The following is a 27984-nucleotide window of genomic DNA, read 5'->3' on the forward strand; positions in this document are numbered from 1 at the left end:
ATACAGTTCTGTCAAGAAGGCTTTAACAGAGCATTAACCTTTTGACTGCTGGGATTTCAATACCACGCTACTGAAATTATGGCTCACATATGATAGAACGAGTTACTTTCTTACCTGGTAACGTTCTTTCGATGGGATGTTCCTCCGACGTATTCCACATCTCTGACAGTAATCACCACAGCTGTGCTGCTTCGGAAAATGTTTCGGTGTCAGTGTCCTACTTCGATACGCTGTCCCTCGAAGGCCTCAGTCGAAAGCCGACGTCACTGCATGATATATGTAGGACACACAACACCTCTAGCCTCAGTTGTAGTTTTTTCCCCAGAACGTGTGGCACAAAGCTTCTGCTAGTATGACTACAGAAAGGGTGCAATGTGGAATACATCGGAGGAACATCCCATCGAAAGAACGTTACCAGGTAAGAAAGTAGCTTCAACAAGGAGGAGGTCCCAATCCTTATACCTCAACCTTTCAGATGCCAAGCATGAAGGCTGAGAGACTTGACCTCTGGATGGAGAACCCGACCCCCACCCTCCCGTGAGGGCAGATTGTCTCGGTAGGGAAGACGGTGTGGAGGGGAGATGGCCAGGTCGAGAAGGTCCGGGTACCACGCTCTCCTGGCCCATGTCGAGGCAATGAGGATCATTCGGGAACCAAACCTCCGCAACACTTGCGGAATGACGGGGACTGGAGGAAACGCGTACAGCAGTGGGAAGGACCACTGCACTACGAACGTGGCCCCCTAAGGCTCCTCTTGGAGGAAATTCTCACAAGCAGAATCTTTCGCACTTCCGGTTGACACTGGTGGCAAAGAGATCCACTTGTGGGGGTCCCCAAAAGGTAAAGATCTCCAAACTAACTTCCTGAGCCAGCTCCCACTCGTGAGAGACCATGGTCTGCCTGCTAAGAGCGTCTGCCTCTGCGTTTGTGTCTCCAGCTAGATGAACTGCAGAGATCGAAATTTCCTGCTGGATGGCCCAGAACCAGAGCTGCATCGCCTCTCTGCAGTGGGAGAGACCATGCTGCCCCCCCACCCCTCCGGTTTGTTCGGGTAGTGCATGGCCACTGTATTGTCTGTCAGAATCAGGACATTCTTCCCCCGCACAGTAGGCAGAAAAGCCTTCAGGGCTAGCCTGACGGCCCTCAGCTCCAACAGATTGATATGGAGTCTAGACTCCGATGGAGACCAACGACTGCTGACTCAACTCGTTGGCATTAGCTCCCCATCCCGTGAGGGATGCGTCCGTCACGATAGTTACCTCCTGCCAGGGTAGCCAAAATGGAGCCCCCTTCATCAGATTGCCTTTGACGGCCCACCACAGAAGATCCTGGGCAACCGAGGACGGCATCTGAACGTGATCCGACATCCTGCCGGAGGCCTGCGACCACTGCATCTTGAGAGCCCACTGCAGAGATCTCATCTGCAGCCTGGCCTCTGGCACCAGTAGAATGCAGGATGCCATGAGGCCGAGCAACCTCGAATGACGGGAGACTCTGGGCATGTTGAAACTTGTCCACCATTGGCAGAATGTGATGAGCCCTCACCTGGGTAGGCGAACACCGCCCCAGGGATGTGTCGAGCACTGCTCTGATGTACTGGAGCCGCTGGGTAGGTGTCAAATGAGACTTCTTTAAATTGAGGGAGAAGCCCAGCTTGTGAAGGGAGTGGCAGGTGACGGACAGATGATCCAGGACTTGCTTCGGAGAGCGCACCCTGATCAACCAATAGTCCAAGTAGGGGTAGACGTGAATCCCCCCCTTCCCGAGATAGGCTGCCACCACCGCCACCATTAGCTTGGTGAAGACCCTCGGGCGGAGGTCAATCTGAACGGCAGGACCGGAAACTGAAAATGCGAGTCGCCAACCGCGAACATTAGGTACTTCCAGTGCTTGGGATGAATCTGCACATGAAAGTAAGCATCCTTGAGGTAGAGAGACACCAACCAGTCCTGAAGTTGAAGGGCCTGGAGGACTTGAGAGTAACCATTTTGAACTTGTCCTTCCTGAGGAGTTTGTTCAAACCACGCAAGTCCATGATGGGTCTCAATCCACCGCCCTTCTTCGGGATCAAAAAATATGGGGAATAACATCCCTTGTTCCTCTCCGCTACAGGCACCAGTTCTATGGCGCCTTTCTCCGGCAGGGATTTGATTTCCTGCGCGAGGAGTGGATCGGTCCTCTTCAAAGAGAGTTTCCCCGGTGGATTGTCGTGAGGCCTCTGCTGGAAAGGAAGACAGTAGCCGTGGGCTATGATCTCCAGAACCCACACATCTGAAGTAATGGCACGCCATTCTACAAGATGCTGCGCCAGCCTTCCCCCAACCGGCGAACCATGGGACATTGCCTCAGGACGGAGCGGAAGCGGCAGTGCTTGAGGGCAAAGAGGCAACTGCCCGCGCGGCTTTGGTACCTCGAGCACCTTGTTTTCCACCTCTGGTACTCCGACGTTGGCCCCTTTGACTGGCAGCTCCCCTCAATCTACTGTCATGATCTCTGCTTCCAAAAGGTCAGGGTTTTCCCAACTCCCTTGGAAGCAGATCCATAACCCAGGTTCCGAGTGCCAACCAGTTCCAATTGGGACCTTTTGGACCCAGTCCTGGCGCCAGTGGCACCAGGCTCATAAATATGCCCAGTCCCAGCGCTGGAAGCGCCGGGCTCATAATGCTTGGGTGGACTTACCTGCAGCAGACCATGCTGCTTACTTGCCTGCCAGTTGAGCCTCTGATCCTCTTCTGTTTGGAACTACTTTTCCTGTTGGGTGGGGCAGGAGCCACTCCCTAGATTCAGAACACTGGAACTCTTCTGGAAAGCAGGCGTGGCTGTGGAAGGAGACACCTAAGCACTACAGGAGGCTATTTAAACCACACCCGATGGATGAATCTTGCTTTGCGTTATTCTGCATCCTCTGCAGCAGAACGCTCATCGTGTCTTCTGCATCTGATCCTGGGCCTAAGGAAAAAGGCTTACCATCCTGAATCCAGTCTTCAGCAACACCTATAAAGACAAGAAAGAACAGGTTAGCATTATGGTCTTCAGTGACAGCTCTTCACTTACCTGGTCCATCGGCTGTCACCAACGCCTCGCGCTGCATTCCGGCATCTGAAAGACAAAGGCTTACCTACTCTTTGTGCGCTCCGGAGGCCTTCGGCGCTGCATCCCGCATCTGAAAGACAAAACAAGGTGCGTTTAAAGACATTGGGGAACTTTAATACTCACGTGCCATTACTCCTTTCCACATCTAACCCAGTGGGTATTCCGGCACCTTGCAGCCGCTCCGAACTTGTACCTGCAAAATAAAAAGACAGTTAGAGCCCATCGTGAAGCAGGCAACAAGCGCTTACTTACGTGCTTCCAGGCGCTTCTATTCATCACACGGGCTCCATCTTCAACTCACTTCAGCCCGTCATCCACCATCGCCGGAACCCTGCAAAACAAGAAACATCATTACTAAAGACTTTAAAGACATTAGAATTCCTCGAAACTTACCTTTCGTGCAGTAAACGACGGACAGCAGTCCTCTGAAGTCAAGAGGCCTGCTCCCTTATCCAGTGAAGAAACTGGTTACAGCACCCTGCCCCGAGGCAGATGGAGAGCACGGCGTTCACTTACCTAAGGTGAGAGCGTTAACCTTTGGGGTTCTACAGGAAAAGAGAAAGGGAAGAAGAGAGACATTCAATAACCCAATTCCTTAATCCCATATTTTCTATCTGCAGACATCTTACCCTTCGAGTCAGACATACAGTGCACAGAGGTCCAGCCCAAAGAGCCAGCCGTGTGTTACACATCACCTTGGAAGATACGGTATACGCCCAGTCAAGACCGGCGCCTCTACGGGAATCAGGTGAGCGTTACATCTACCAAAGAAAGAGGAGTATCGAAAGGAACCTCCCCTCCATTGCTGTCCCATAGAACGAAAAGGCAGAGGTTGACGTACTGCAGCACTCAACGACTTTGCTGCAGCTTTGGAGGTCTGAAACCTCTCAAGGCTCTGGTCAAGCTTTCCTGCCAAAAAGATGGACACCATCAAAGGGCATGTTGAGAAGCAGGAACTGTACATCAGGAGCAAACCCCGACATCCGCAACCACACAAACCTGCGCATCACGGTGCTTGCCGCCATGGACCGGCTGACAGTCTGCCACGTCCAGACTCGACTGAACGGATACACACATGGCATCCTTGCCATCCTGGACGAGGGCAAGAAAACCATCCTGTTCCTTCACTTCGGGAATATGTTCAGCCGCTAAAGATGTACAATTCCACAGAATGTGAGTGAATCTTGCCGAGGAACAAACTGAGTTGGCTGCCTTTAAAGCCATAACCCCAGATGAAAACACTTTCTTCGCCCAACCGTCAAAGCGCTTGTCCCTATGCGGAGGGATGGTAGGGTATGCAGCCTGCTTTGCTGGGGCCATAGCCGCCTGCACCACCAAACTCCCCGGAGTGGGGTGCGTAGACAAGTAGCAGGGGTCGCCACTGGCTGGACAGTATTTTTTTTCGGTAGCCACTTATTCACCGCCGCCCTTCTTTGTAAGGCCATATGAAATGGCAGCACTGGGTCAGTGGGTGGACCTTGGTCTAATATATCTGTCAGGTCATCCTGCAGAAAATCCACAGGTGGAGCAGACCACCCCAAATACTTGTACGAAGACTCTGCGTGTGTACCAGGCTCAGGCCTGCCAAACAACCTCCGGGGAGGTGTCCAGACCACTGGCGTCATGCAAGGTTTGACACAGTTCTTCCATCTGGCTATGACCAGACAACAGGTCATCAGGTACCTCTGTAGGCACAAGCCCCTCTTCATCCGACCCTTCTTCCACCTCTGAGATATAATCCAAAAGGCTGGAATCTCTGGATGAGGGCACAGAAAAAGGCTCAAACACAGGCCTCACTGATTTACTCAGGGCCTTCCTCAGAGGTTCCACCGTCCTCCGGGGCACCTCCGGTAAAGCCTCCTCAAAAGGCGTCGAGGGCATCGATGGAATCGGTGTTGAGCGAGGCGCCGACGACTTCGACAACGGCTTCGAGGCCGGAGCCCCGAGCGTGTCCTTCGACACCATGTCCGTTGTGGTGCCGAATGGCAGGACCCACTCTGAGAACAAGACCCCTTGGACTTACGCCGACGCGGAGAGTCGCCCCCTCGAATCGTCGGTCGAAAGCCCCGCGGATTTCAACTTACAGGGTTTGGAAACCCTACCTACAGACAACTTCTTCCGCTCCCGCAAGGCCTTCGACGTCAAGGACTGGCATTCATCGCAGTCATCGGTGGCGTGGCTCTCGCCGAGGCATTAAAGGCAGACCTCGTGCGTGTCCATAAGCGACCTCTTGGAACCGCAGTCCCGGTACTTCTTGAAGCCCGACCTCGGGGTAGAAGAAGACAAAGACATATTTTCACAATTATCCAAGTTCGAAGAGCCGATTCAACAGGAGAAGAACCGAGGCGTGCCGAGATTCTGAAGCGAACACGCTCGCGGAAAAACGGAACTGAGGCTAGAGGCATTGTGCGTCCTACATATAACATCCAGTGATATCGGCTCTCGACAGAGGCCCTCGAGAGACAGCGTATCGACATAATCGATGTAGGACACAGACGGCAAAGGTTTTTCCGAAGCAGCACAGCTGTGGTGATTACTGTCAGATGTGGAATACGTCGGAGGACACAATCCCCTTGAATAATAGTTTATTTATATAGCGCCTATACACAATGTGTTTCAAAGCGCTTCAAGGCAAGGAAGGGAACAAGGGAAAATACAATATAGGCCATAATGGCAGTCAAAGGTTTATGGGATCAGCAGTGTAGCAAGATGGGGATGCAGATGCTATTTGGCAAGGATCTCAATGCAGCAATCAACATGCAGTGCACCAAAGATGGAGGTTTCAGAACCAAGTGTCTCAAGAAGCAAGCCATCAGAATGGAGTGCTTAAAGATAGATGGCTCAGAATGTAGTGACAAAGGCATCCTAATGCTTTGTATTTAGAATTCGCTCATCAGAAGGCAACTCGCTATATTGTGGTGGGTCGAGTTTGGTTTAATCTACACAAGTCATTTTAAAACAGTAATTACACAGTGAAAAGATATACCGTATGTATGCTCTTAACATTTTCAAAATATCTAGTGCTTTTGTGCTTTTTTGGGGGGACTGGAAAAAAAATCATGTTTTAACATCACCTGCTGAATCCGGGCAAGAATCTCTCCGATATGTATATAGTCCAAATAAACCAGCCCTGCTGTGTCCCAGTCCTGTATGAGTGTACAGTGCTCCGGTTTGGCCAAGTCTTCCAGGAATCCCCTTAAGTACTCATAGTTCTCATTATTGATGGCATCTGTGGAAGAGTACACAATCATTAAAATTACATTTCTACAAAACAAAGGAACCAGCTCTCACAGCTACGTTTCCAGAAGTAGACAGAACACTGAGGTTTGTGCAATATCAACTCAAGCTACAAACCAAAAACATAGTAGTATTACCAAGCAGCATTAGTTTAGCCCAAGACCACAACTGCATAATCTCCGGACCTTCAAGAATTACAATATTGAATTCCTTTCATGCAATTACTTTCAACTATTCAGTGGATGTTAATTGTCCATCTCATATGAAGACCATTGTTAATTTGTATTATATAGGACCCAACATTTAATTACAGGATCATCTGTGGCAAGAGATCAAAAGCATCCAGCACTGTTATACACAGGTGTGAATCCTATAGTGCAACTCTGTAACTTCACTATAGTTAAGAAGCTTCCCATCTGTCAAAATAGTGTGCAGGAGGAAACTACTGCAAGTGAAATGAAAATCAATAATATCCTGGCACTTAAAATCATCATGCAAGTGTTTCTACGAAATATTCAATGAAAAAAAAAAAAGAACAAGAGAGTACTCTACGTGCAATTTCGCTCCCTGTAGCGCAAACATCTGCATACGGGCCAACAGATCTTGAGTCCACTCCCATTCACGTATCTAAGTGTTAAACAGTACACCTAAATACTGAGTGTTATTTGACACCTCAAGAAGTTCATCTGATATCCTGCAGGAGAAGTTATTAGATTTCTTAGAGCTGCAATGACCCATCACAATGATCTTTGACTTTATGTTGATCCGTAAGTCATTTTGTACACAGTAATCTTGAAATGCATTAAGCAAACGCTGACGTCCAATTGGGGTAGAGTCTATTAGCACAATGTCATCTGCGTAAATGGCCCAACTTAATTGATGCCCATTTACTAACGGTGGAAAAACCCTTTGGCCATTTAAGAACAATGGCAGGTCAGAGATGAATAACTTGAATAGTTGTGCCGCCAGAGGACAACCTTGTTTTACTCCTCTTTTTGTAAAGATTTCATCGTATAGGTCACCTTGCTCGTTTAGCCGTACTCTAATTGGTGTCTTTGAGTGGAGGGCAATCAGCGGGGACAACAACTCACTAGGGCATTTCCAGTCATATAGTTTCCTCCATAGTAGATTACAGTTGATGCTGTCAAACGCCTGACTCAGATCTATGAAGGCGATAAACCTTTTTCGCTTCACGGTATCCAGCTTCAAACTATTCAAGAGGACCAGATTGAGCTCTACACCTACTCCTCTCGTGAATCCTGTTTGACGTACATCAACCGCTCCCACATCGCCTGCCCATGTCGCAAGCCGTTTCCTGAAGGAAGGATGAAAATACTTTGCCGATTGTATCTAAAAGGGCAATCGGGCAATAGTTATTAGGATCGTCCCGATTACCCTTTTTAAAAATAGGCACCACAACTGCTTTCAGCCAAGACTCAGGCAGCACTTTCTCTGCAGCCCATGAAGTTTACCCACAAGACACTGTGGGTTTTTAGCGTCACAGAGACGCCATCAGGACCAACTGCTCGTGATGACTTTAATCTTTGGATTGCCCATTCGATATCGTCTTCAGAGTCTGCCACGTGCCACCTTGATACATTCAAGATCAAATATGGAACGACAATGCAATTATGGTCGTCAAATACCCTGGAGAAATGCTCCACCCATGTAGCTCCATTCACACCATTTGACATAGCGTAAGTATGTTTTACGCCACCTGTGTTGATAATCTCCCAGATGTGTATCTTTTTGTAGGATTAGCTTTAACATTTGTTCGGCTTGATCTTGAATTCCGATCGTTTTGAAAGATTTTATCCAATTACGGTATTGCTGTCGCCGAGATTTAATTAAGTCCAAGATGTTACTGGGGCGGATTTGCTTCAGGAGACGTAGATCCTCACGTAGATCTTTCTTTGCTCTCCCTATTGCCGCACTATAAAGGTGGTTCAATTCAATCACATTTCCATTGTGGATTTTATTCATCACCTTATATTGTTGCAACAAAATGGGATAATTTATCCTTGAAATGGTCGAATTGGTCTGTAGAAAAGTCGATGTCATCTGGGCCAACTGAGGGGCACTCATTCGCAGTCGATTAGATCCGTTGTTTACTGTAATATTGGCACTATATTTATTATTTTGACTTTTTGGATCCTTTAACCATGACAATACCAGCGCATCATGATCACTCTTGTCAGTCTTTAGTATTTTTAGACTTATTATGTGATCTAGGAAGTTTCTGGACGCCCAGATATAATCAAGCGCCTTCTTGCTCATTCCCCGTTTCCAGGTGAAACCTGGGGGGGAAGTCGCCTCGTGTGCATCCATTCAACATTGAGCAGCCTCTCCGGGAAATCTCATTTGTCCATCGGGAACCTCGGTCTATTGATATAGTGCCTGATTTACATTCAGATGTTTTGCACTTTGTCATCTTGTTGTTAAGCCAAGCATAATTGAAATCTCCACATATCAAAATTGTCGGGTCATTATAAGACAATAGACACTCGTCAACTGCGGCCATAATCGCTGCGATGAAAACAATTTGTGAGATCATTGCAGGAGTCCAATACAAGTTAATTATCAGTAGCACTTGATCACGTGTACTTATGGATTGACTTTTGAATCGTTGTGACTTGCACGAACATATTCATATCATTGGAGGATAGGATCTTCCATTCCAAACTGTTTTTAACCAGTGTAATAAGACCAGAAAAAGGATGCCCAAACAAGTTCTTGCCTGCAGGATTGAGCAAAAGAGTATAGCCATCGCATACTGGACATTCACGTAGCCAGTTTCTTGCATACACATTATAGAGATGTGGTCCGGGAATTGCCATTTTTCTTGAAAAAGATGCACAAATCCACAAGTGTTCCAGGACAGTAGCTGGTGAAAAGGGTCAGTATTATCCTTCTGCTAATTGCTATTATGGGAGGTGGCCTTCTTACTCGGAGTACGCTTAAAGCTCATCTGAGCCCATAACTCTTGCCTTCTTGATTCATTCGCAGTTAGTTCCACTGGCGAACAGTGCTCTCTTACTTTGTCTTGTTCATCCTCACAACGAACTTCAAAGCCAAAGAACAGGAGATCTTCGGCGGCTTCCTTAACAGCCGACAATAGGGACCATGATTTGAGATGGAGCCTCACCCAGTCCAGGTGGTCTTCGGACATGTATTCCACCACCACTGCAATATCCTCCGATTTTGTCGCACGCAGTGTCGGAATACAATAAAGCAGATTTAAAATATTCTGACGGTTCAAATTCACTTCTTTTTGTTCTGGCAAGATGTTTTTAAATTGAACTCGCCACAAACCATGATTTGATGATGAGTGTTTTGTGATCCTATCTCTTGAGCTCCGTTCAAGTTTTTCAGCCTGAGCTCTCTTCTGTTTCGGGTTAAGTGATTCGCACAGTACATTTACACGGGTAGACAAGACTCTCACCCCTCTACTCTGTCTCTTTGATTCCTTGACAACCAACGGCATGGAAAGCGGCATCATTTTTTGCTTTTTTGCCAGGCCTCCCCCTCGAGGAATGGCTACATGCACATCTGCAGCCACAGGCATAATTGCCTTCTCTTTATCTTTCACAGTAGATAAACTTTCCACCGCAATGGAATAGGCACCCTCTACATCGTCATCAATTGAGTACGTGGAGTACTCGCATAGCTCTAACGAATCTTCAGAGTTTGCCTCGTCTTCATCTTCGAAGGTGTCTGTTTCTTTTGACACAGGTCTGTGAAGAAATTTGTGTTTCAGGAATATTAGTGGAACTTCGTGGAGCCTCATTTAAATTCTCGACTTGAGAAGCTAACTTTGGGCGAGGAGGAGTTGTAAGATTCCTTATACATTTTTTTGCACCTCTTGTCCGTGCTCGTTTTGCCGCCTGTTTCTGGATTGGGCGTCTTTGGTGGACGTTTAGACGGCCATTCTTTTGATGTATTTGATGAGCCTGTACCTGCTGCGGGGTGGTTGACTTATTGAAAATCCCAAAAGAGTTTCTTTGTTAGAGATCCTTGCTCCACAACAACCACCCTCGGCTCTGGCAGCTTATTGGAGCTTGCAATGCCCTGCTCGGATATGACCGGTAACGATCCATCCTTTGTTGCGTCTCTAGCAAGCTGCTTTGGCATGACAGGAATGGTGCCAGGGAGCTTGTGACTGATCCCAACTTTGTTACTCAATGAGCTCCCATTTTGCAGACTAGGAGTTTCCTTTAAGGGAGCTGTTAATTTAATCTTCGGGCACTCTGGACCCACTCCACTGGTAGGTACACCATCAATCTCTTGATCCATGTTAATTACTTTTTGAGCCGATGCAGAAATCCCTTCTGGAGCATCTTTCGGTCTTGCAAGAGCATCTTGAGTGTCATATTCAACTCGCTTTTTTGTTGTGATGTTATGGTGCATCCATTTTGTGCATTCAATTACTGCTTCAATTTGGGCTGCTTGTTCTCCATGCGACTGCCGGGCAAGATCGCAATCTATTTTGCCATTTTAGGGAAGTTTCAGCTTCATGATCAAGTCTTTGCGCATTTTTTTGCGAAAAGGATTCTAGGATTGAGATCTTATTATTGACAGAAACTAGCATTGCAGTTTGGTCGCGGACAGCATCATGCAAAGATTCATAAAGCTTTAATGAAGGGCAATAGAGCAATTGAAGTTGCAGCAAGCACATTATTATGTATTTGAATACCAGCCACCGTTGATAAGGAGCATTTAGAGAGTATACCAGCTCTTGCATCTTCTGCGGCCGCTTTATCCTGCGTGCTGCTCAGGCGTGAAACCTGCCGCGTTGGAGTCGTTCACCGTGGCTCTCTACTCCACTTCCATAACAGTTTGGGACTCCGTGTCTCCACATAGTCTAACGCACAATGTCATCTTTGATGTAGTCTGAGACAGAGGAGCGGATGTCTTGTCACATGGGATCGCTGAAGAGCTACTCCTTCTGGGCGCCGTTGTCTTAGCTGGCGTCTGATGATTATGCAAGAAACTGTCATTTAGACGTTCGTACATGGCCAGAAAGTCAGCTTTTAATCTGGCTGTGAGCCGTACTTCACATGCTGACATTTCAGTAGTAACGGCGTCTGGAAGGGAGATTCCTGTTGACGTGCCCATGGTTGTGGCTTGTGCCCATGCGGCAACGTCTGATACAAATCAGTCTCTGGCACAACGGCAATATTAGCCTTTTGGGTCTCTACTGTGTCGTGCGCTGTGTTTTTATCTAGTTCATAGCTTGCAGGAACAATGTGTCTCCCCTCCCCATGTCTCTTATCGAGTGATGGGACTATAGTATCTGCCATACTCGTCCCATGCAGCAAAGGCAAACCCACCGCTGTCAGATTTCTAGGGGTAAAGGAGGTACATAAAACATGTGGCTCAGACAGCACCTCCAAGCTGTGTAGGTTACACAACTTCGCAGACAAAGGAGACTGAACAAACACTTCCACCTGGCCCAAAACACTCGGGAGATTGATGGCAAGCAGAACAGAGTCAGTTCGCTCAAAAGGAGACACCTGTGCCATGTCGCTGGCATCGACATACACAGACGGAGAAGGCAAAACCGCCAACTCCTCCTCACTCCCAGCACCGCTTCTGCCATGAAGAGCCTTAGAATCAGTGGCCGTAGAAGGTATGTGGCCAAGGGCACCCAATAGTGTTAGTGATGAGGCGAGGGAAGGAACCACACCCATCACCGTGCCTGCGCCATCCTCAAGGTCAATCAAATCAGCTTGTCTTACCTCCTTTAGGTGTTTCAGCGGTTGCTTCCGACGGGAAAGGAGGGATTTAAACCATGTCTGAGGACCGGTTTTTGAGCTCTCGGCCATCATGCCACAGAATGCCAACCACTGTGAGCGGACTACTTCTACTCACAAGGGATCTTCAAGTGAGCCAAGAGCTAAGAGGCGGTCACGTGGAAAGCGGAGTGTGGACCTCAGTGGAGTTCGGTGGACTACGGTAGACTGAACTCGTCACCGAACTGTGCTCCACGTAGATTTTTAAAGGATGGGTCAAACGTTAAAGGGGCAGTAGTCCAAAACAAAGTCCGTTGCTGCAGCTCCTCTCGTAATGCACACAACCAGAGTTCCACGGTAGACTGAAGTCGTCACCGAACTCCGCCACAGTTATTAAGCAAGTTAAATTAGGTCAAAGTATACACAACTCCCTAGTTGAATTGTAGACAGGTTTGCCAAAGAGTGAAAACTGAGCAAAACGGCACAGTGCAAACCAAACACAAATGGCACTCTAGCAATTTCTCACAAGGAAGGAAAAGCACACGTTATACAGAAATATCTTCTTACACACCCTAGCAACACTCCCCATACGTTTGAGAACCAGTTTAAGCAAGACAGTGCATCAGTATAGGAAATACTTAAATGAAAACTGAGCAAAATGGCATTTCACAAGGTTTAAAAGTGGGAAGGAAAGGGTGGTTATAAGAAGTAAGTACACCAACACAGTTCTAGTTGAGAAGCAATCTAGAGAAGCCAGTTCTAACAAATTTAGCCAGAGTCAGTAGGCCTGTGTCAGAGTCAGTGGTTCAGGGCAAGGGCCCAGGAGCAAAATGTTCTTGTAGCTGCAGTCAAGTCGTTGGTTAACGATTTTGAAAAGGTGGATGCAGAAGATGAAAGACAATGTTAAGAGAGAGGGGCGGCCAACCCAACATGTAGGTAAAGGATTTAACATACCTTTAGCTCTACCGCGAAGAAAGGGCGGCCTGGTGGAATAATGTACCTTTAAAATGAAGAAGTGGCTCCTGCGGTGGCGGTTGTTCCTGCAGTTCGAGGGATCCAGTAGAGGAACAGAGGCTCTCGTCATGGAGGAAGGTTCGAGTTACTGCACTACCCAGGGATGAAACCAGCCGCGGTGCTGCCCGACGAATAAAAAGGTATGCTCCTTTAAATCGCAGTCCGGGTGGACTAGTGCCTGGCTATCCGGCCTACGAGTACAGGGTACTGGAGATTCGATCAAGGAAGGTCCGGGAATGCGATTGGCAAACTGGATGGCCCCACCAGCTCAAGGGAAGAAGGCTCTTTCGGATGAAGATCTCTCGTCGTGTGGAGAAAAGTGGTGAGACGCTGCAGCAGGGCTTCACCGGTGGTTCAGTCGTTGCAGGGGTCTTTGGCTTCTCTCCTCTTCGGCTTCTTAGTTCCAGTGGCAACGTCTTGCTCTTCCAGTCCTCAGGACCTTGCTTTTATGCAAAAAAAGCCCCATTCATACAGCCTAGCTGTCACTCAAACAGTGGAGTGGTCATCTTGGCGGGAGACCCTCCAGCCTATCAGGATAGAGTGCGACATGGGTTGCGGAAGCAACCCTGTCCAGGGGTCCTACTCCGCTCCCACACAACGGACTCACCCCAGACTCGGTGGCGCCGAAAGGAGGGCTTCTTGGCAGAAGCCTGCCAAAAGGACGAGCAAAGGATCCCCGACCTGGGTTAGGAGTTTAGAGAAAGACACGAGAAAGATGTTATATTAAAGTTCTGGCAATAAAAACCTACCGGAGTAAAGTTAATATTAAAATACACCGGCGGTATGCTAGAGGCTGTCAGAAAATGTGGTAGCCTCGAACAATGGGAAAATCCCATAGGAAAATATTCGCGGTCGAATATTTACCGTAGTAACCACTGCCACCAGCCAGAAACTTGAGAGGGACTGTATGGTACCCTCTCGAAAATGAACATAAGGGAAAAACTATTAACCCTTCACAGTACCTCCATAGTAAGATGGGTTGTACTGGTCTAGTTCACATAAATTGACTAGTAAAGTCAATGGGGACTTTAAATGCCCTGGGAGACAGTAGTCAGTCCCAGGGTATGGAGTCTATGTTTCGGGGTCGCTACGACACCCCTGCGTCACTGCACGGAGGGTGCTGTGTAACACATGTGAATAAAAATGGTTCCTATGGAGGTGAGAGAAACCCCATAGGCATTAAACACAAAAATAGCCTAGAACACGCATATCAAAAATGTCTACGAGTGGGAAAAAAAAAAAAAAAGAGTCTCACTCTTAGCAGGAAAAAGAAACAAACCCTTCAAATCCAGCAAAGCTGCTGGGGGACTCTATAGGTAAGGGAAATTAGCCATAGAATGAGAATTCTCCCTAACAGGTCGTGATCCCCGACTGACTGCAGACGGTCCGTTCGTTTGGGGGAGAAAACTCGGGGTAAGGAAGAGCAGGGGCACTGCAAGCTCACCATAGCACGTGGCCTAATCACCGATAGCATTGCAAACAGCACGCGGATTGATGTGACTCAAGAGCACAGTCACAATAATCCGGTCTTCACTCTGGCATAGCAATTTAGAAGATGCACAGAATGCCACACTACTCATTAACCCTTCTAATTGTTTACGAATGGCATAGTGGTGTAGAGGACAACTAGTATTGACCCCACATGGTCTCCTCTCCACAGCTCCATCTATCATCAGAGCATGAAGAGGACTGGACGCAATAGAGACACCAGTACTTAGAAAAAGAATCCATACAACCTGACGGAAGGGGATCTGAACCCTGCAGGTATTTTACTCTTTTTACCCTATTTTAACCCAACACAGAAATTACTTTTATGTGGTAGTACTTGTTGAATCTGCAACACCATTGGTACACAATATGACAAAACAGGATATCTTTTGTAGGATGTCCACGCAGGAAGTCACCAAGTACATAGGTGAAACCAGCAAGACAACCACCATCACTAGAGATAACAGGTAATACTTCTTTTTTACAGCAGTTTTGCTAGCACTTGAGTTCCCACACCCCTTTATTGACTACCCCGCTCCTTTCTACCAATTTTTGAAACCCTACAGGGATCGGGAAACGAGCTGAATTGCCCGTGGGAAACTCCGAAGAAACTCTCCAACCCTCCATGATGTGGAGACTTTTGAAGAAATCATAGTGTCATTGAGAATGCATGATTCTCTGTCCTGAAGGCGGCGGCTAGTTATCAGCTCAGCTGAAACCGGTTGACAACCTTAAGAGTTGACAGGCTGATGACCTCAACTACGAGACCCTACATAAACTTAATAGGGCTCGAGTAATCACACATCATTTTAGCCTTATTCAACAGTAAAATACACTTACTGATAGATAAAAACAACGTTTAAGTTGTATTCGGCCACTAGGCCGAAGCAGTTTCTAACCATAAGACACAGACTGGGGGCGGAAAAAATAAAAAAAGCGAACCTACCACCAAGAAATGTGCACATAATTATTTCGTTTTAGGAAAGCAGTGAGAGAGCTTAGGGCAAGGATCTCTACACCCATTTTGCAGGCGGTCCTCCATCGCCAACCTAGGGATGGTTTTACCACACTATGGGGGTATGAGGTATCTGAACACAGGGCCAGAGAGCTACCAAAAGGGACTTAGACCCAGGAATAATTTGTTTTAATGAAATTACTGTCTGTTTTGTGTTTTATGCGTTGGGGCATAGACAAGTAGTGGAAGCACATTGACTTCTACTATCAGTATCTCAATGATACCCTGACAGTCCCTTTCCATGCCAACAGAGCATCTGGCTAATTATAATCAAGCATTCCATCAAGAGGAAATTGCAGACAAACAATGGAAACTAAACAAAATGATTGAGGTGTTTCATTGCAGACACCAACAAGGTGATCATTTTCCATGTTTGCCGCAAACCCATAGCTTTGGATACACAGTTGGGTTTCTATAAGGCCTTATTTGGCTGGTTGCAGCTTAGTTTTGCAAATTTAACTCACCTGAAGCTAGATGCCTTGTCACCAGTTTGTGGCATTGGTTCCAGTGACCAGCTCGGGACAAGTACCGGGCTTCCCTGTGCCTGTCACCTTCCCTCCTGGCTCGCATTGCCTTAGCTTCATGAATCCACTGTGCAGGAACACAGAGCACCTGTATAAGGAATGTTTCCTTCTCCTGGGATTCTGGAGTCTCGCACAGGGCACAGTGGCGATTCAGCAGCTCCCGAACTGCCCTCTCCCGCATGCTACAAAAATAAAAAGACATTAGCTACATTTTTTGTAAAGGCTACCCAGGCACACCGTACATGGAGATTACCCCATTTGCATCGCTATGTAAATACAATGTTAAAACTACATGTTATCTAGCAACCATGTTGAAACATTTAAGTTGGTCCAAACTGAAATATTTCACATTCACATGGAAATCATTATACTTGCACATCTAAGAGGTGAATATTGAGCTCTTGCGTCAGACACCCAAAATTGCACTTGTAAGTAAACCTGGTAAAAGCAATTTAACATTTTCATAATCATAAGCTCATCCAATGATTTGATTGTATGATTTATATTGTGCGAATCACAAAAACTGCTCAACATAGCTGTGTAACACTAGGTAGATCTACTACACCAACATGGACATAGTATATAGTGCCTTTACCAAGTTTAATTGGTTTGACGATCTTGCATATGAATCAATACAAACTGATTGGATCCATTTCACCAGCAACAATAATCTACAATACCCAATTGCAGACTTAGGGTTAACATAAGAACATCATACGAATTAACAACAGCTAGTAGCGCATACAGAGAGTCTACTCCTATAACATCTTTTGTACATTCCGTTTCTCTGAGAGTTCCTTATTAATGATAGCCACTAGTCGCATTATCGCGAGGACACGAGTAGTATTAGTTCCCCACATACATCTAGTCCAGAGCCATTCCCTAGGGAATTCAGTGGTACCAATATTGTCTTTACCAAGATTAAAAATTGTTGCTACTTCAATATACTCACAGAAAACAACCAAATGTTTTAAGGTTTCTATCTGAGTTGATCATGTGCAGAAAATACAAGTGCCCAGTAAGGTATCGTCTCTATTAGAATACCAATTTCTTCATTCATTAAGAATTGGTTAAGGAACAAGTTACTTAGCTGTAACTGTTCTTCTCCAGCATGGGTCTGGCATGGATTCACATGCTCATGAATATTCCCCCGTCAGGCTGAAAACATCTGTTTCAGTTTCATTTCTGAACTGTCTTTCTCCTGTCTTTCTCCTAGTGATTGGTTAATCACTGATCTCTGGGTCATACTGCCCCCAGCCAATGACTGCCCTCTACCTAAGCCCCTCCTCTGGCAGCCATCTTCAGATTTGGTAACATTTAAAGTGGCAGTAGGACCAAGAGAAGAGCCGCAGAGGGGTAGGCGGGAGGTTTCTCTTGTGAATAAATGCCAGACCCATGCTGGAGAACAACAGTTAACAGGTAAGTGACTTGTTCCTTCTCCAGCATGGGGTCTGGCATGGATTCACATACTCATGAATAAAGAATATATAGCAGTACACGCATGCACAACCATGGGAGGTGGCAAGGCTCAACATTAAACATCTCAACATTAAGCATCTCTTACCTCCTCACCAGGCTCACTTTCAAGCGAACAGGTTGTGCAGCACTGCTTTGCCGACTCTGGACTCCTCCCTAAATCCCTGTCGATGCAGTAGAACTTTGTGAAGGTATGCGTCTACCTCCACGTAGCAGCCCTGCAGATGTCCAGCAGTGGCACACCAGACAGTAACGCCAAAGTAGAAGCGATCGCTCTGGTCGAATGGGCTCTCCGTCGGCCAGGCAACAGTCGGTTCGCCATGCAGCCGGAGAGCCACATGGAAATGGAAGCCTTGGAGAGGGCCTTCCCATGATTCACGGGGCCAAAGTTCACAAAAAGTTGCGATGTCTTCCGGAAACTCTTTGTGCGGTCCACATAGAACTTCAGCACTCTAGCCACATCCAGCGAGTGCAAAGTTCTTTCAGCCGGCGACGAAGGCGTCGGGAAAAAACACAGGTAACACCAAGGACTCGTTGAGATGGAAGTCCGACGGCACTTTGGGCATGAAGGAGGGGTGCATCTCCTCAGCACCACCTTTGTGGCGTGAAAAGTCAAGTAAGGTGGTTTACAGGTTAGGGCCTGGGTCTCTCCCACTCGTCGTGCAGAGGTGATGGCCACGAGGAACGCGGTTTTCCACGATAAAAACTTCAGCAGTGCCGAATGCATAGGCTGGAATGGAGGACCCATGAGCTTAGTCAGAACCACATTGAGTTCCCACGCGGGGCGGAGCCTTGACCGACGGGAACAAACGGAATAGTCCTTTGACTAACTCCTTGACTAGACGGTGTGACCATAAAGACAACCGCCCTGGAGCTCTGGTGTAGCGGGATATCACCGCCAGATGAACCTTGATGGAAGCATGAGCTAGTCCCGATTTGGCCAGCAACAGCAAATACGGCAGCACCTGTGGGGCCGTAACTCATAAAGGATCGATCTTTTGCGCACTGCACCAGACCGCGAACCTCTTCCACTTATGTCCGTAGCATTTCAGTGTAGACTAAGCTCTGGCCTTGGCGAGTACCTCCTTGCAGTCGGCCAGGAGATCGTATCCACCAAACTCTAGTGCTGCAGGAGCCAGGCCTGCAAGTTCAGCGACCCTCGGCCGTGGTGCAGAATCGCACCTCCTTCCCTGGCGAGAAAATCTGTGGTCGCCGGAAGCTTGACTGGAGGGGACGCCGACTGGTCCAGAAGGTCCGGGTACCATATCTGTCTCGGTCACCCCGGTGCGACGAGAATCATCCTGAACCAGTCTGAGTTGATTGACTAGTAGAAGCAACGGCAACGAGGGACTGCATACAGAAACAGGCCGCCCCAGGGGAAAGAATGCATCCCCCATGATCCCCGGCTGAGGAAACCTGTTGGCAAGCCTCCGGCACTTGGTGTTCGTCACCGTCGCAAACAGATCGATTTGGGGATTGCCTCACCGTCGAAACAAAAGATCCACGTGATCTTGCCAAAGCTCCCACTTGCGGCAAGAGCACAGCTCACTGCTGAGAGAGTCGGCAACACTGTTTTTCAATCCTGCCAGATGAAACGGGATGAGGACCATCCCCCGGGCAATGGCCCAGTGCCACAGGTCCTGCGCCTCCCTGGAGAGTGCCGGTGGTTTCTGGTGCCCCCCTGCTTCCGGATGTAGAACATCGTGGTGGTGGTGGTGTCCGTGAAGACCCGTTCCACCTTGCCCTTGAGGGACGGAAGGAAAGACTTGAGGGCTCAAAACACTGCCTGCAGCTCCAGTACGTGGATGTTCAACGACCTCTTCTCCGGCAGCCAAAGGCCTTTGCGTGGAAACTTCCGGTGTGCACTCCCCATCCTTCCAGGGAGGCGTCCATTGTGACCGTCTCCTGATGAGGTGGGGTCTGGATATTCGCACCCGCGGAGAGATGCGCTGACTCCCCACCACTGCATCACTCGCAGAGAACTCTTGTCGAGATTTATCTTGTCCTCGAAGCTTCCCGATACCTGAATCCAACGGGCATCGAGGAACTCTTGCAGTGGACGCATCCTGCACAGCCGAATGAGGTATATGCATGACGACATCATGCCGAGAAGGGACTTGATGGACCTCACCCTTGCGATCTTCAGGGTCAACAGCCGTTGTACCTTGCCCAGGATGGCTGCTATCCTCTCCTCTGACGGAGACGCCAGGCACGACACTGTTGAGTCGGGACCCCAGAAACAGTGAGTCTTGCGATGGCATCAAGCAGGACTTTGCATAGTTCACTGAGAACCCCCGCCGGCGTAAGGGGCATCCTCGTCCGGATCTCTGAGCACAAAGTGTGTAAAGCTTTGAGAATGTCCACTGAAATGTCCGCCGGGAGTAGCGGCGGTTGCTGAGGTGGCGGAAGTGGGAGCGACGGTGGCAGAGGTGTAGGGTCCTCCAAATCATCAACGCCCTGCTCCTCCTAGTCGGTCTTGTCGCCGTCTCCCTCATCGGGGTCCCTCCTGAAGGGCCTGGCCTCTACAAACTTCTCTTCCAAAATGGTCTGGAGGGTAGAAAGTTCCTCTTCCAGGGAGATATCCGTGCCCTGCAAGACTACCGTGCCCTCCGCCCCCTTTCCTGCGACCAGGGGAGACTGCTTCGGAGAGATGACTGGCATTGCCTTCTACAGTGTCTTTTCTATGGGATGAAAAGATGATGCCCTCCTTGCAGGCAGGGAAACTCTTGCCTTGGGGGTCATACCCTGAGAACATGCATCCGCGGCCTTCGAGACAGACGCCACCACTCCTTCAATGGACCGCTTTGCCGGGGGGTGGGGGGATCCGACTTACTCTTCGCCGAACCAGAGCGTTGGCTCGTGGCTGAAGGTGCTGGGGACACTGCGCTCGCCCTGGCTGTCGGTCGCAACGGCGCTACCGGTGCCCGTGGAACTGCGGTGCTTAGCCTTATGTTGGGCCCTGTCGCTGGAGCACCCTCAAGGGTCTGAGAAGACTGCTTAGTTTTCTTCTTGTGGCTGGTGGAGGCATGCTGCCGGGAGTCACCCGTAGCTGGGGCCTTGGCCTGGAACCACTCAGACGCCTGCGTCAATCCTTCATGGTGCGGAGGACCATCTCCTTGCAAAACGCACAGTCATCCTCGACGTGCGTTTGGTCCGAATGCAGGCAATAGAGGCACAGGGAATGCCCATCGTCCAAGTAGATGTTCCGTAGGCCGCATCCTGGGCAAACCCTGAACAGAGGCGTTGAGTCTTCCTTGTCCTCTGCCATGTCCACGTGGAATAGGTCTCGAAGAATCTTCTGTAATCTTAACTTGACGAAATTCCACCTTTGAGGGGCGCTGGAATATCCGTAAACGAGTCTGTGAGGTATTCTTTCGTAAAATAAAGAAAAAAAACACAGACAGAAGTAGTTTTCTTGGGTTCAAGTTTGTAACCCAAAACTTTTATTAACAGTAACTTTCTTATCTTTTAGGTAAAGGATAAGTCTTTGCTCAAGGTTCTTCACCACCTTCCACTTAGGAACTTCCTTTTGCGGCGAGGATAAATAAGTGTCCTTAAACAATCTCAATGTCCATTTTCCTCTCTTACTGTTCTGTCTCTCTGTAGTTTCTTTCTTTACTTTTTACTTTTCTGTCTGTCTCTTAATTTCCTCTTTAATCTTTCCTGTTCGATTTGAAATAGAGACTTCCAAAGTAGATTTTACCCTCGTATTTCTCTTGGGGAACTGTTTACTGTAACATCGTTGGTTAGTGTTGTCTGCTCACTGACATTCCTCACTTGATGTTTGTCATGCACCCTCTGTTTAAACACAGCTCTTTGGATTCACTTCACCCACCATGTAGCCTTCTAGGTGTCCTTTTGAACTAGTCTATATTCTTTCTTTATTTTCCTTTTACCCTCCCGGGTTACACGTTCCTTAGTAGCGATGCTCTCTGCTACTGTATTCAAACAGGATTAGTTTGCGTCGTCTTCCCCTCCCTCTCTGGAGCTCTGGTCAGCTGTACCTTGGAATTCAGCGCTCCGCTGCCTACGCCTTCTTGGTCTCCGCCTGCTGATCTCATCTAATGGATTGACACAGCCGTCAGGGAGATAGGCTGTCTTCTTCCCGAGTCGGCAGAGGCGGACACACCCCCCCCTTTCCTTTCGCGACTCTAACGGCTTCAACACCGGAGCTTGTATTCCTCCAACACCTGGTTTCTTGAACAGCACACACTTTCTGTGACAAACGGTCACATCAATAACACAAAATGAAGACTTCCTTAGAGCAACAGCGCAGTAGGGTCAGCAACAAGATTCTTATTTCCACTTTTACAGTTCAATAAGCCCAGACGTAACAGTCATTCTCCGTCTCGTCCTGCTCTTCACCGGTTCCCTAGCAACCAATATCAAGATACTCACATTAGAAAAGGGCACCCAAGGACGTTCATGAGCATGTTCCGGTTATGAAAATATAAACGTGTCATGTAAGTGAGGCATACATTCCCATAACTATAAGTACCAACACGTGCTACTGAGGCATTCAAATACATATTTATGTGTATTTTAAGAGCCAGAGTGTAAGACTTCATCACAGGGTCCCAGTTAATCAAATGATGGATAGATGGAGCTTAAGAGACTATTGACTGAAAAAAAATAGTGTAAAATCTAGAAAAAACACAAAACGCAGTAAAAAGCTTGAGAGCTAATCACAAGGACTCCCACCACTCTAACGTGCAGTAAAAATCTGAAGATGAGGGGCTTAGGTAGAGGGCAGTCATTGGCTGGGGGCAGTATGACCCAGGGACCAGTGATTGGTTAGGAGAAAGACAGTTCAGAAATTTAACTTAAACTGATTTTGTCTTTAACAAGGATTCCCAGCCTGACAACGGGGGAATATTCATGAGCATGTGAATCATTGCCAGACCCGTTGCTGGAGAAGTTTAAATCTTAAGTTGCTTATTGTACAGTGAGCCGGTGGCAAGGGTCTGGACGGGCTCCACGATTTCCGAACAATGGCAACTGAGAAAGGGTACCAGACAAGGCTGCCTGTGGTCCCTGATGCTGTTCATACTAGTGTTGGAGCCATTTGGCGGTGTACCTGAGGAAGGAGAATGGGGAAGCGGGAATCAGTATTCAGGGGGTACAACTGATATTGTATGCTGATGACATGCTCCTCTACCTGCAGCATCCGGAGGAGAACCTGCAATATATACTAAATGTACTGGCAAGGTATGCTGCGCTATCGGGTATAACTATCAGAAGTCCAGCGTATGCCGTTTGGGGCCGCTGGGACGCCCATACACAAACTGCTGGTGCTACCGATAGCCTGGGAAATCGAGACGTTTAGCTATCTAGGCATAAACATACCACAACCCTTAGTTGGAACATAGACCAAACAGTGCAGGCATTGTCAAGGATTCAGAAAAGTATGGCATTGTGGACCAGGCTACCATTGTCTATGATGGGGCATGTAGCATTATTGAAGATAGAGGTGCTGCCCAGACTACTACATTATTTTGCAAACATTCCACACGCAATACCGAATTTTTTAATTTTTTTTATTTTTAGGAAAGTACAGAGTATATGCAGGAGCTTTATCTGGCACACTACAAGATGTAGAGTGGCATTATGTAAACTACAGAACCCATATGAACAGGCAGGCATTAAATGACCTAATTTTGAAGTATATTACTTGGCTAGTCGGCTCCAATTTGTGGCTAAGTGGTTACCAGAAGAGCAGACGCGGGAATCTAGGCTGCTGAGTGCTGAGAGCGCCCCATACTTTTTAAAACGAGATGATATGGCTACCTAGAACACAAGGTGTCGGGGAGAGCCGGTTGATACAATATGGCAGGGTGATATGGTGTAGGGCTTGTCAGATTATACACAATCCTACTTCATGTTCCCAGCAGATACCACTGGTGGTGCTGGAAGGGGTAGATGCACAGGTTAGGCTGAACGTTAGAAGGATTTGGGAACCAGTTGGGATAGCAACGGTGGGTGACGTCTTGGTAGATGGGAAGCCCAGGGATTTTGAAGGGTTGGTGGAGAACACATGATTACAATGAGGAAAGCATATCACATACTTTAGCCTCCTAAGGATAATAAGGGCATGTGTCCCGAAGCTTAACTGGCCCGACAGCCTGATGAAGTAATGGAAACATTTTATGACGTGTCGGAAGGTAGTCATGAGGTATCCTGCATATACGAGTTATTGATGTCTAAGGTGGCAAGACAGATGGTCCGCACGAGATTGAATTACGAGGAAGACGTAGGGTAGCCAATGTTGGATAGGCCGTGGAACAGAGCACAAGGGTACCATGAGAAAGTATCACGAAATGTGAGGTTGCAACAAATCCAGCCACATGTAACCCACAGGCATACCTAACCCCAGATAAAATAGCTAAGTTTAATCATGCGGGAGCACAGACATGCCCGAAGTGCAGGGAGGGCGGGGTTGGTGCATATGTTTTGGTCCTGTGCAGAGATTGGTAGATTCTGGGAAGAAGTGGCTCATATTATGGCTAAAGGGGAGGTTAAATTTAATGCGAGGTCCCCTTAGGTATGCCTTTTAGGGGGCTTGCTGAGGCATCACAGAGCTAAGCATGTGAGTAAACTAAAAGGACCTAGCGTACATACTGGCTAAACGTAGAATTGCAATGGGTTGGAAGGCACGGATGAGACTGTCTGCACAAGTATGGTGGTGAGACCTAATGAAATGGGCGAATACAGTAACAGTGGTGTGGCAGGAGGCTAGGGGGAGGAATGAGGATCCAGAGGACGGGGGGCTAGATTTCTGGAGACAACTGGTGGCTGCCCGGTCTGTGTCGGACCAAGCCGGTCGGGACGGAAGGCAGTCCAGAGGCAGAGTGATACGGGGGTATTGACAAGGAAATATGAAGCAGAGTAAATGCAGCGCAATGTAGGCCAGGTTGGCAGTGGAGTTACGGGAAGGGGAAGAAAAGAAATAAAACAAAAACATGTAACTATGTGTAATTTTGTGGTGATTAAAGGTCTGTAAAGATTTATGGTTATATGCTTATAAAAAAAAGTTTACATCTCGAGTATATCACGTGCCTTCTCACAAGGGAATCGAATGAGGTACAGCTGCCAAAGTATTCTTAGTTCTAAAAGGTGCACATTCTTTATAGGTGGAATGTGTTTAGGTTCTTTGTAGTACAACACCAATCAAATTCATACAATATTTTTTTCACATAGGCAGGCCTTAAGATAAGATCATCAATATTACAATCAATTGCTTTCAGAATATTTTTCATTTTGTGATCATATAAAGTCATGGACACTGGATGCGCTTCTTTAAGCATATTAGAAAGGTCCTCCTATAAAAAGAATTGGGAGGGGGAGCATTCATTTTTGCAAAATTATTCAGGAGCCTCCATTTGAATCTTGCAGACATAGACAACATGCCCAATTTGTGACGCAAAATTAAGTTGGGGAGTGAGCTAGTTAATGTTAATGACTGCTTCCATATGCGCACTTGCAGTTGGTCAAGAAAATATTCTATGTTGGCAAGGCACTTATGTAATCCATACAGTATAATTGCTTCCACTTTTAGAGTGTAAAATTCGAACACCGGGTTCATAGAAAATGTGCAATATTTACTATAGATTAGTTTCATTTGGGAGATTAAAGGATTCACTTTACTATTAAGGGTATGTTTCCACATTGCGACTGATTTTATGTCGCACAAGCTATAGCCCAAGTAGCGAATAGAACATACACGTTCAATCGGTAGTCCATCAATAAACCAGGTGAATGATAAGATTTTTGTTTTCATGTTATTAAAAATAATCCTAGATTTGCTAGCATTAGAGTGACTACTGCGCAAAAATTAAAAAGTTACTCACCGTAGTGACTAACGTACTCTTAGTCCATAGTCCCCTTTCCTCCATACTGTATGGGCATCCCTTCCAAAGGACGGGAGACGGAACCCTTTTCACCAGAAAAAAACCTCCCCCTTTAACTTTAGAGGCGTGCGGGGGCATGGCCAAGGGAGGATGCGCTGCCCTGACTCTGCCCTCCGGCACCACACACACCTCAGTCCCCATTGACGCGTCCACAATAGAACATTGCCTTTTGACACCAGTATTATTAGGGGGAGGTTGGTGGGAAGTACGGAGGAAAGGGGACTATGGACTAAGAGTATGTTAGTCACTATGGTGAGTAACTTATAGTCTTACGGACAGTCCCCTTTCCTCCATACTGTATGGGTGATTACAACTGATTGTAGCACCAGGGTGGAGATGAGACCCTGCTAAAGCAAAAAGGTTCCTGAGAACCGACTGTCCGAAAGCCGCATCAGATCTAGAGCTGGCATCCAAACAGTAATGCTTGCAAAAAGTCGAGGGAAAGATCCCAGTGGCCGCCCTGCTTATGACTTGCCAAGGGACATGGCGCTGGAATGCGATGGCCGTTGCCTTGGCCCTGACTGCGTGGGCATGCATGTTGGCCGGGAGCGGCTTGTGCTGGCCCTCGTACGCTTCTTTGATGGTGGAGACCATCCAGCGGGATATGGAAGCCTTCGAGGCCTGGTAGCCTGCCCTCGAGCCGCCGAAAGTGACAGCGTCCGAATTGCGGAAGCCCTTGGTCCTGTCCAAGTAGAATTTCAGGGCACGCCTGACATCCAGGCAGTGCAGCACACTGTGCTTCGTCCTTGGGATCGGGAAAGAACGTCGGAAGGACCATTTCCTCGTTCAAGTGAAATGCAGATGGAACGCATGACTACCTTGTCCCTGTGAAAGGTGGAATATGGTTTAGAAGCGACCAGCGCCTGAATCGCGCTGACTCTGCAAGCTGAGGTAAGACCAACTAGTAAGGCTGTCTTGATGGTGACTAGCCTAATGTCCACGGATGCCATTGGCTCAAATGGTTTGTGCACCAGGGCGCCCAAGACTATTTTCAGGTCCCACACAAGGTGCGGTTTCTTGACAGGCGGGTAGAGCCTTGCGAGACCGGTCAGGTGTTTGACGATCGGGTTGGAGGAAAAAATGCCTTCCTCCGAGTTCCTGTAAGCCCTGATGGCTGCAAGGTATGTACAGAATGAGCGAGGTGTGCCGAAAAGGAGAGCACGTCGTCCAGTTTGCAGGCCAGAGGGTCAATTTCCTTGGAGTCTACCCAGTGGCAGAATCGGGTCCATTTGCTCTTGTACTGGGCCCTGGTGGCTTTGCTCCTGGCGCCCTATATGATTTCCAGATTGGCCTGCGAGAGTCTAAGGTGCCAAAGCGTTACCTGCTCAGGTACCACGCTGTGAGGGCTAGTTTCCCTGACGCAGGGTGGATGATCATGCCCCCCTGCTGCGCCAGAAGCTGTGCTGGGCCCGTCGGGAGGTGTATTGGGGGCACCTCCGAGAGGCTGAGGAGCTCTGAAAATCACTGTCTGGCCAGCCACCATGGAGCAATCAAAATGATCAAAGTCGATGTGACTCCTTGATCTTTCAAATTACCCTGTGAATCGGGAATGGGCGGAAAGGCGTAGGCCTTCATGCCGGTCCATTGGAGTGCGACACACAAAGTGCGAGGCCCTGACCCTACCAGGATGCAAACTGGGGGCACTTCCTGTTGTGCCAGGTGGCAGAGATTCACTTGGGGGTGACCCCACCTGTTGAAGATCTCCTGAATAACTAGGTTGTTTAGCTGCCACTCGTAATTGGCCGCTCCCAGCCTGCTGAGCCTGTCCGCCTCCAGGTTGGATTCCCCCGGGAGGTGGACTGCCGAGAGGTAAATTAGTTTTCCAAGGCCCATTCCCACATGCTGATCGCCAGTCTGCACAGCAGAGGGGATCTGGTGCCTCCCTGCTTGTTGACTTGGTACATGCTGGTCGAGTTGTCTGTCTGGATGAGGACAACCTTGCCCTTGAGAAGTGGTAGGAATGCTCTGAGCACTAGCCAGAGGCGTTCAGCTCCAACCAATTGATGCTCCTGCTCCTATCGAGTCCAGGTGCCGTGGACCGAGAGATCGTCCAGGGTGGCTCCCCAGCCCTCGAGCGAAGAGTCTGTTGATGGTGGCCTGCGGAGAAGGCGGCTGGAAGGGCTTGCCCGTCCGTAGGTTACAGTCCCTGGCCCACCAAGTTAGGTCCGAGTGGAGAGATGGAGGAACGTTGATCATTTCGGATTGAGAGCTCCACTCCTGATTCCATGAGGCCGCGAAGTGCAGCTGAATCCTTCTCATCCTTAGTCTTGTGTGCGGGACGGCTAGCAGAACCGCTGCTAGTAGACCCAGGAGATGTTGATCCCACCACACCAAGGTCACTTCTCTGCTGAGGAAGTGGACAGTGGCCCTGTATATGGCTGAGGTCTTGTCTTCCGAGGGGAAGACCCTCTCGGAGCACGTATCCCAAATGAGTCCCAGGAACGTCAGTCTGCGTAGGGAGCAGCTGTGACTTCTTGAGGTTGAGCGAGAAGCCCAGG

The 27984-nt window shown here is 48.1% G+C and overlaps 1 protein-coding gene across 2 annotated transcripts in view; it reads right to left on the minus strand.

Moving 5' to 3' along the window:
* NUP98 (nucleoporin 98 and 96 precursor) overlaps window positions 1-27984 on the minus strand; it is a 2071147-nt gene that overhangs the window by 104521 nt on the left and 1938642 nt on the right. For both annotated transcript variants that reach the window (XM_069640340.1, XM_069640339.1), the window contains exons 30-31: window positions 16044-16285; window positions 6168-6322 (exon numbers count right to left, since the gene is read on the minus strand). In XM_069640340.1, coding sequence (XP_069496441.1) covers window positions 6168-6322; window positions 16044-16285 — 397 coding nt within the window. The remainder of the gene's footprint in view (window positions 1-6167; window positions 6323-16043; window positions 16286-27984) is intronic.

Source organism: Ambystoma mexicanum, chromosome 7q, assembly GCF_040938575.1.
Source record: "Ambystoma mexicanum isolate Mex_15411 chromosome 7q, UKY_AmexF1_1, whole genome shotgun sequence".
In the NCBI taxonomy this organism is placed as follows: domain Eukaryota; kingdom Metazoa; phylum Chordata; class Amphibia; order Caudata; family Ambystomatidae; genus Ambystoma; species Ambystoma mexicanum.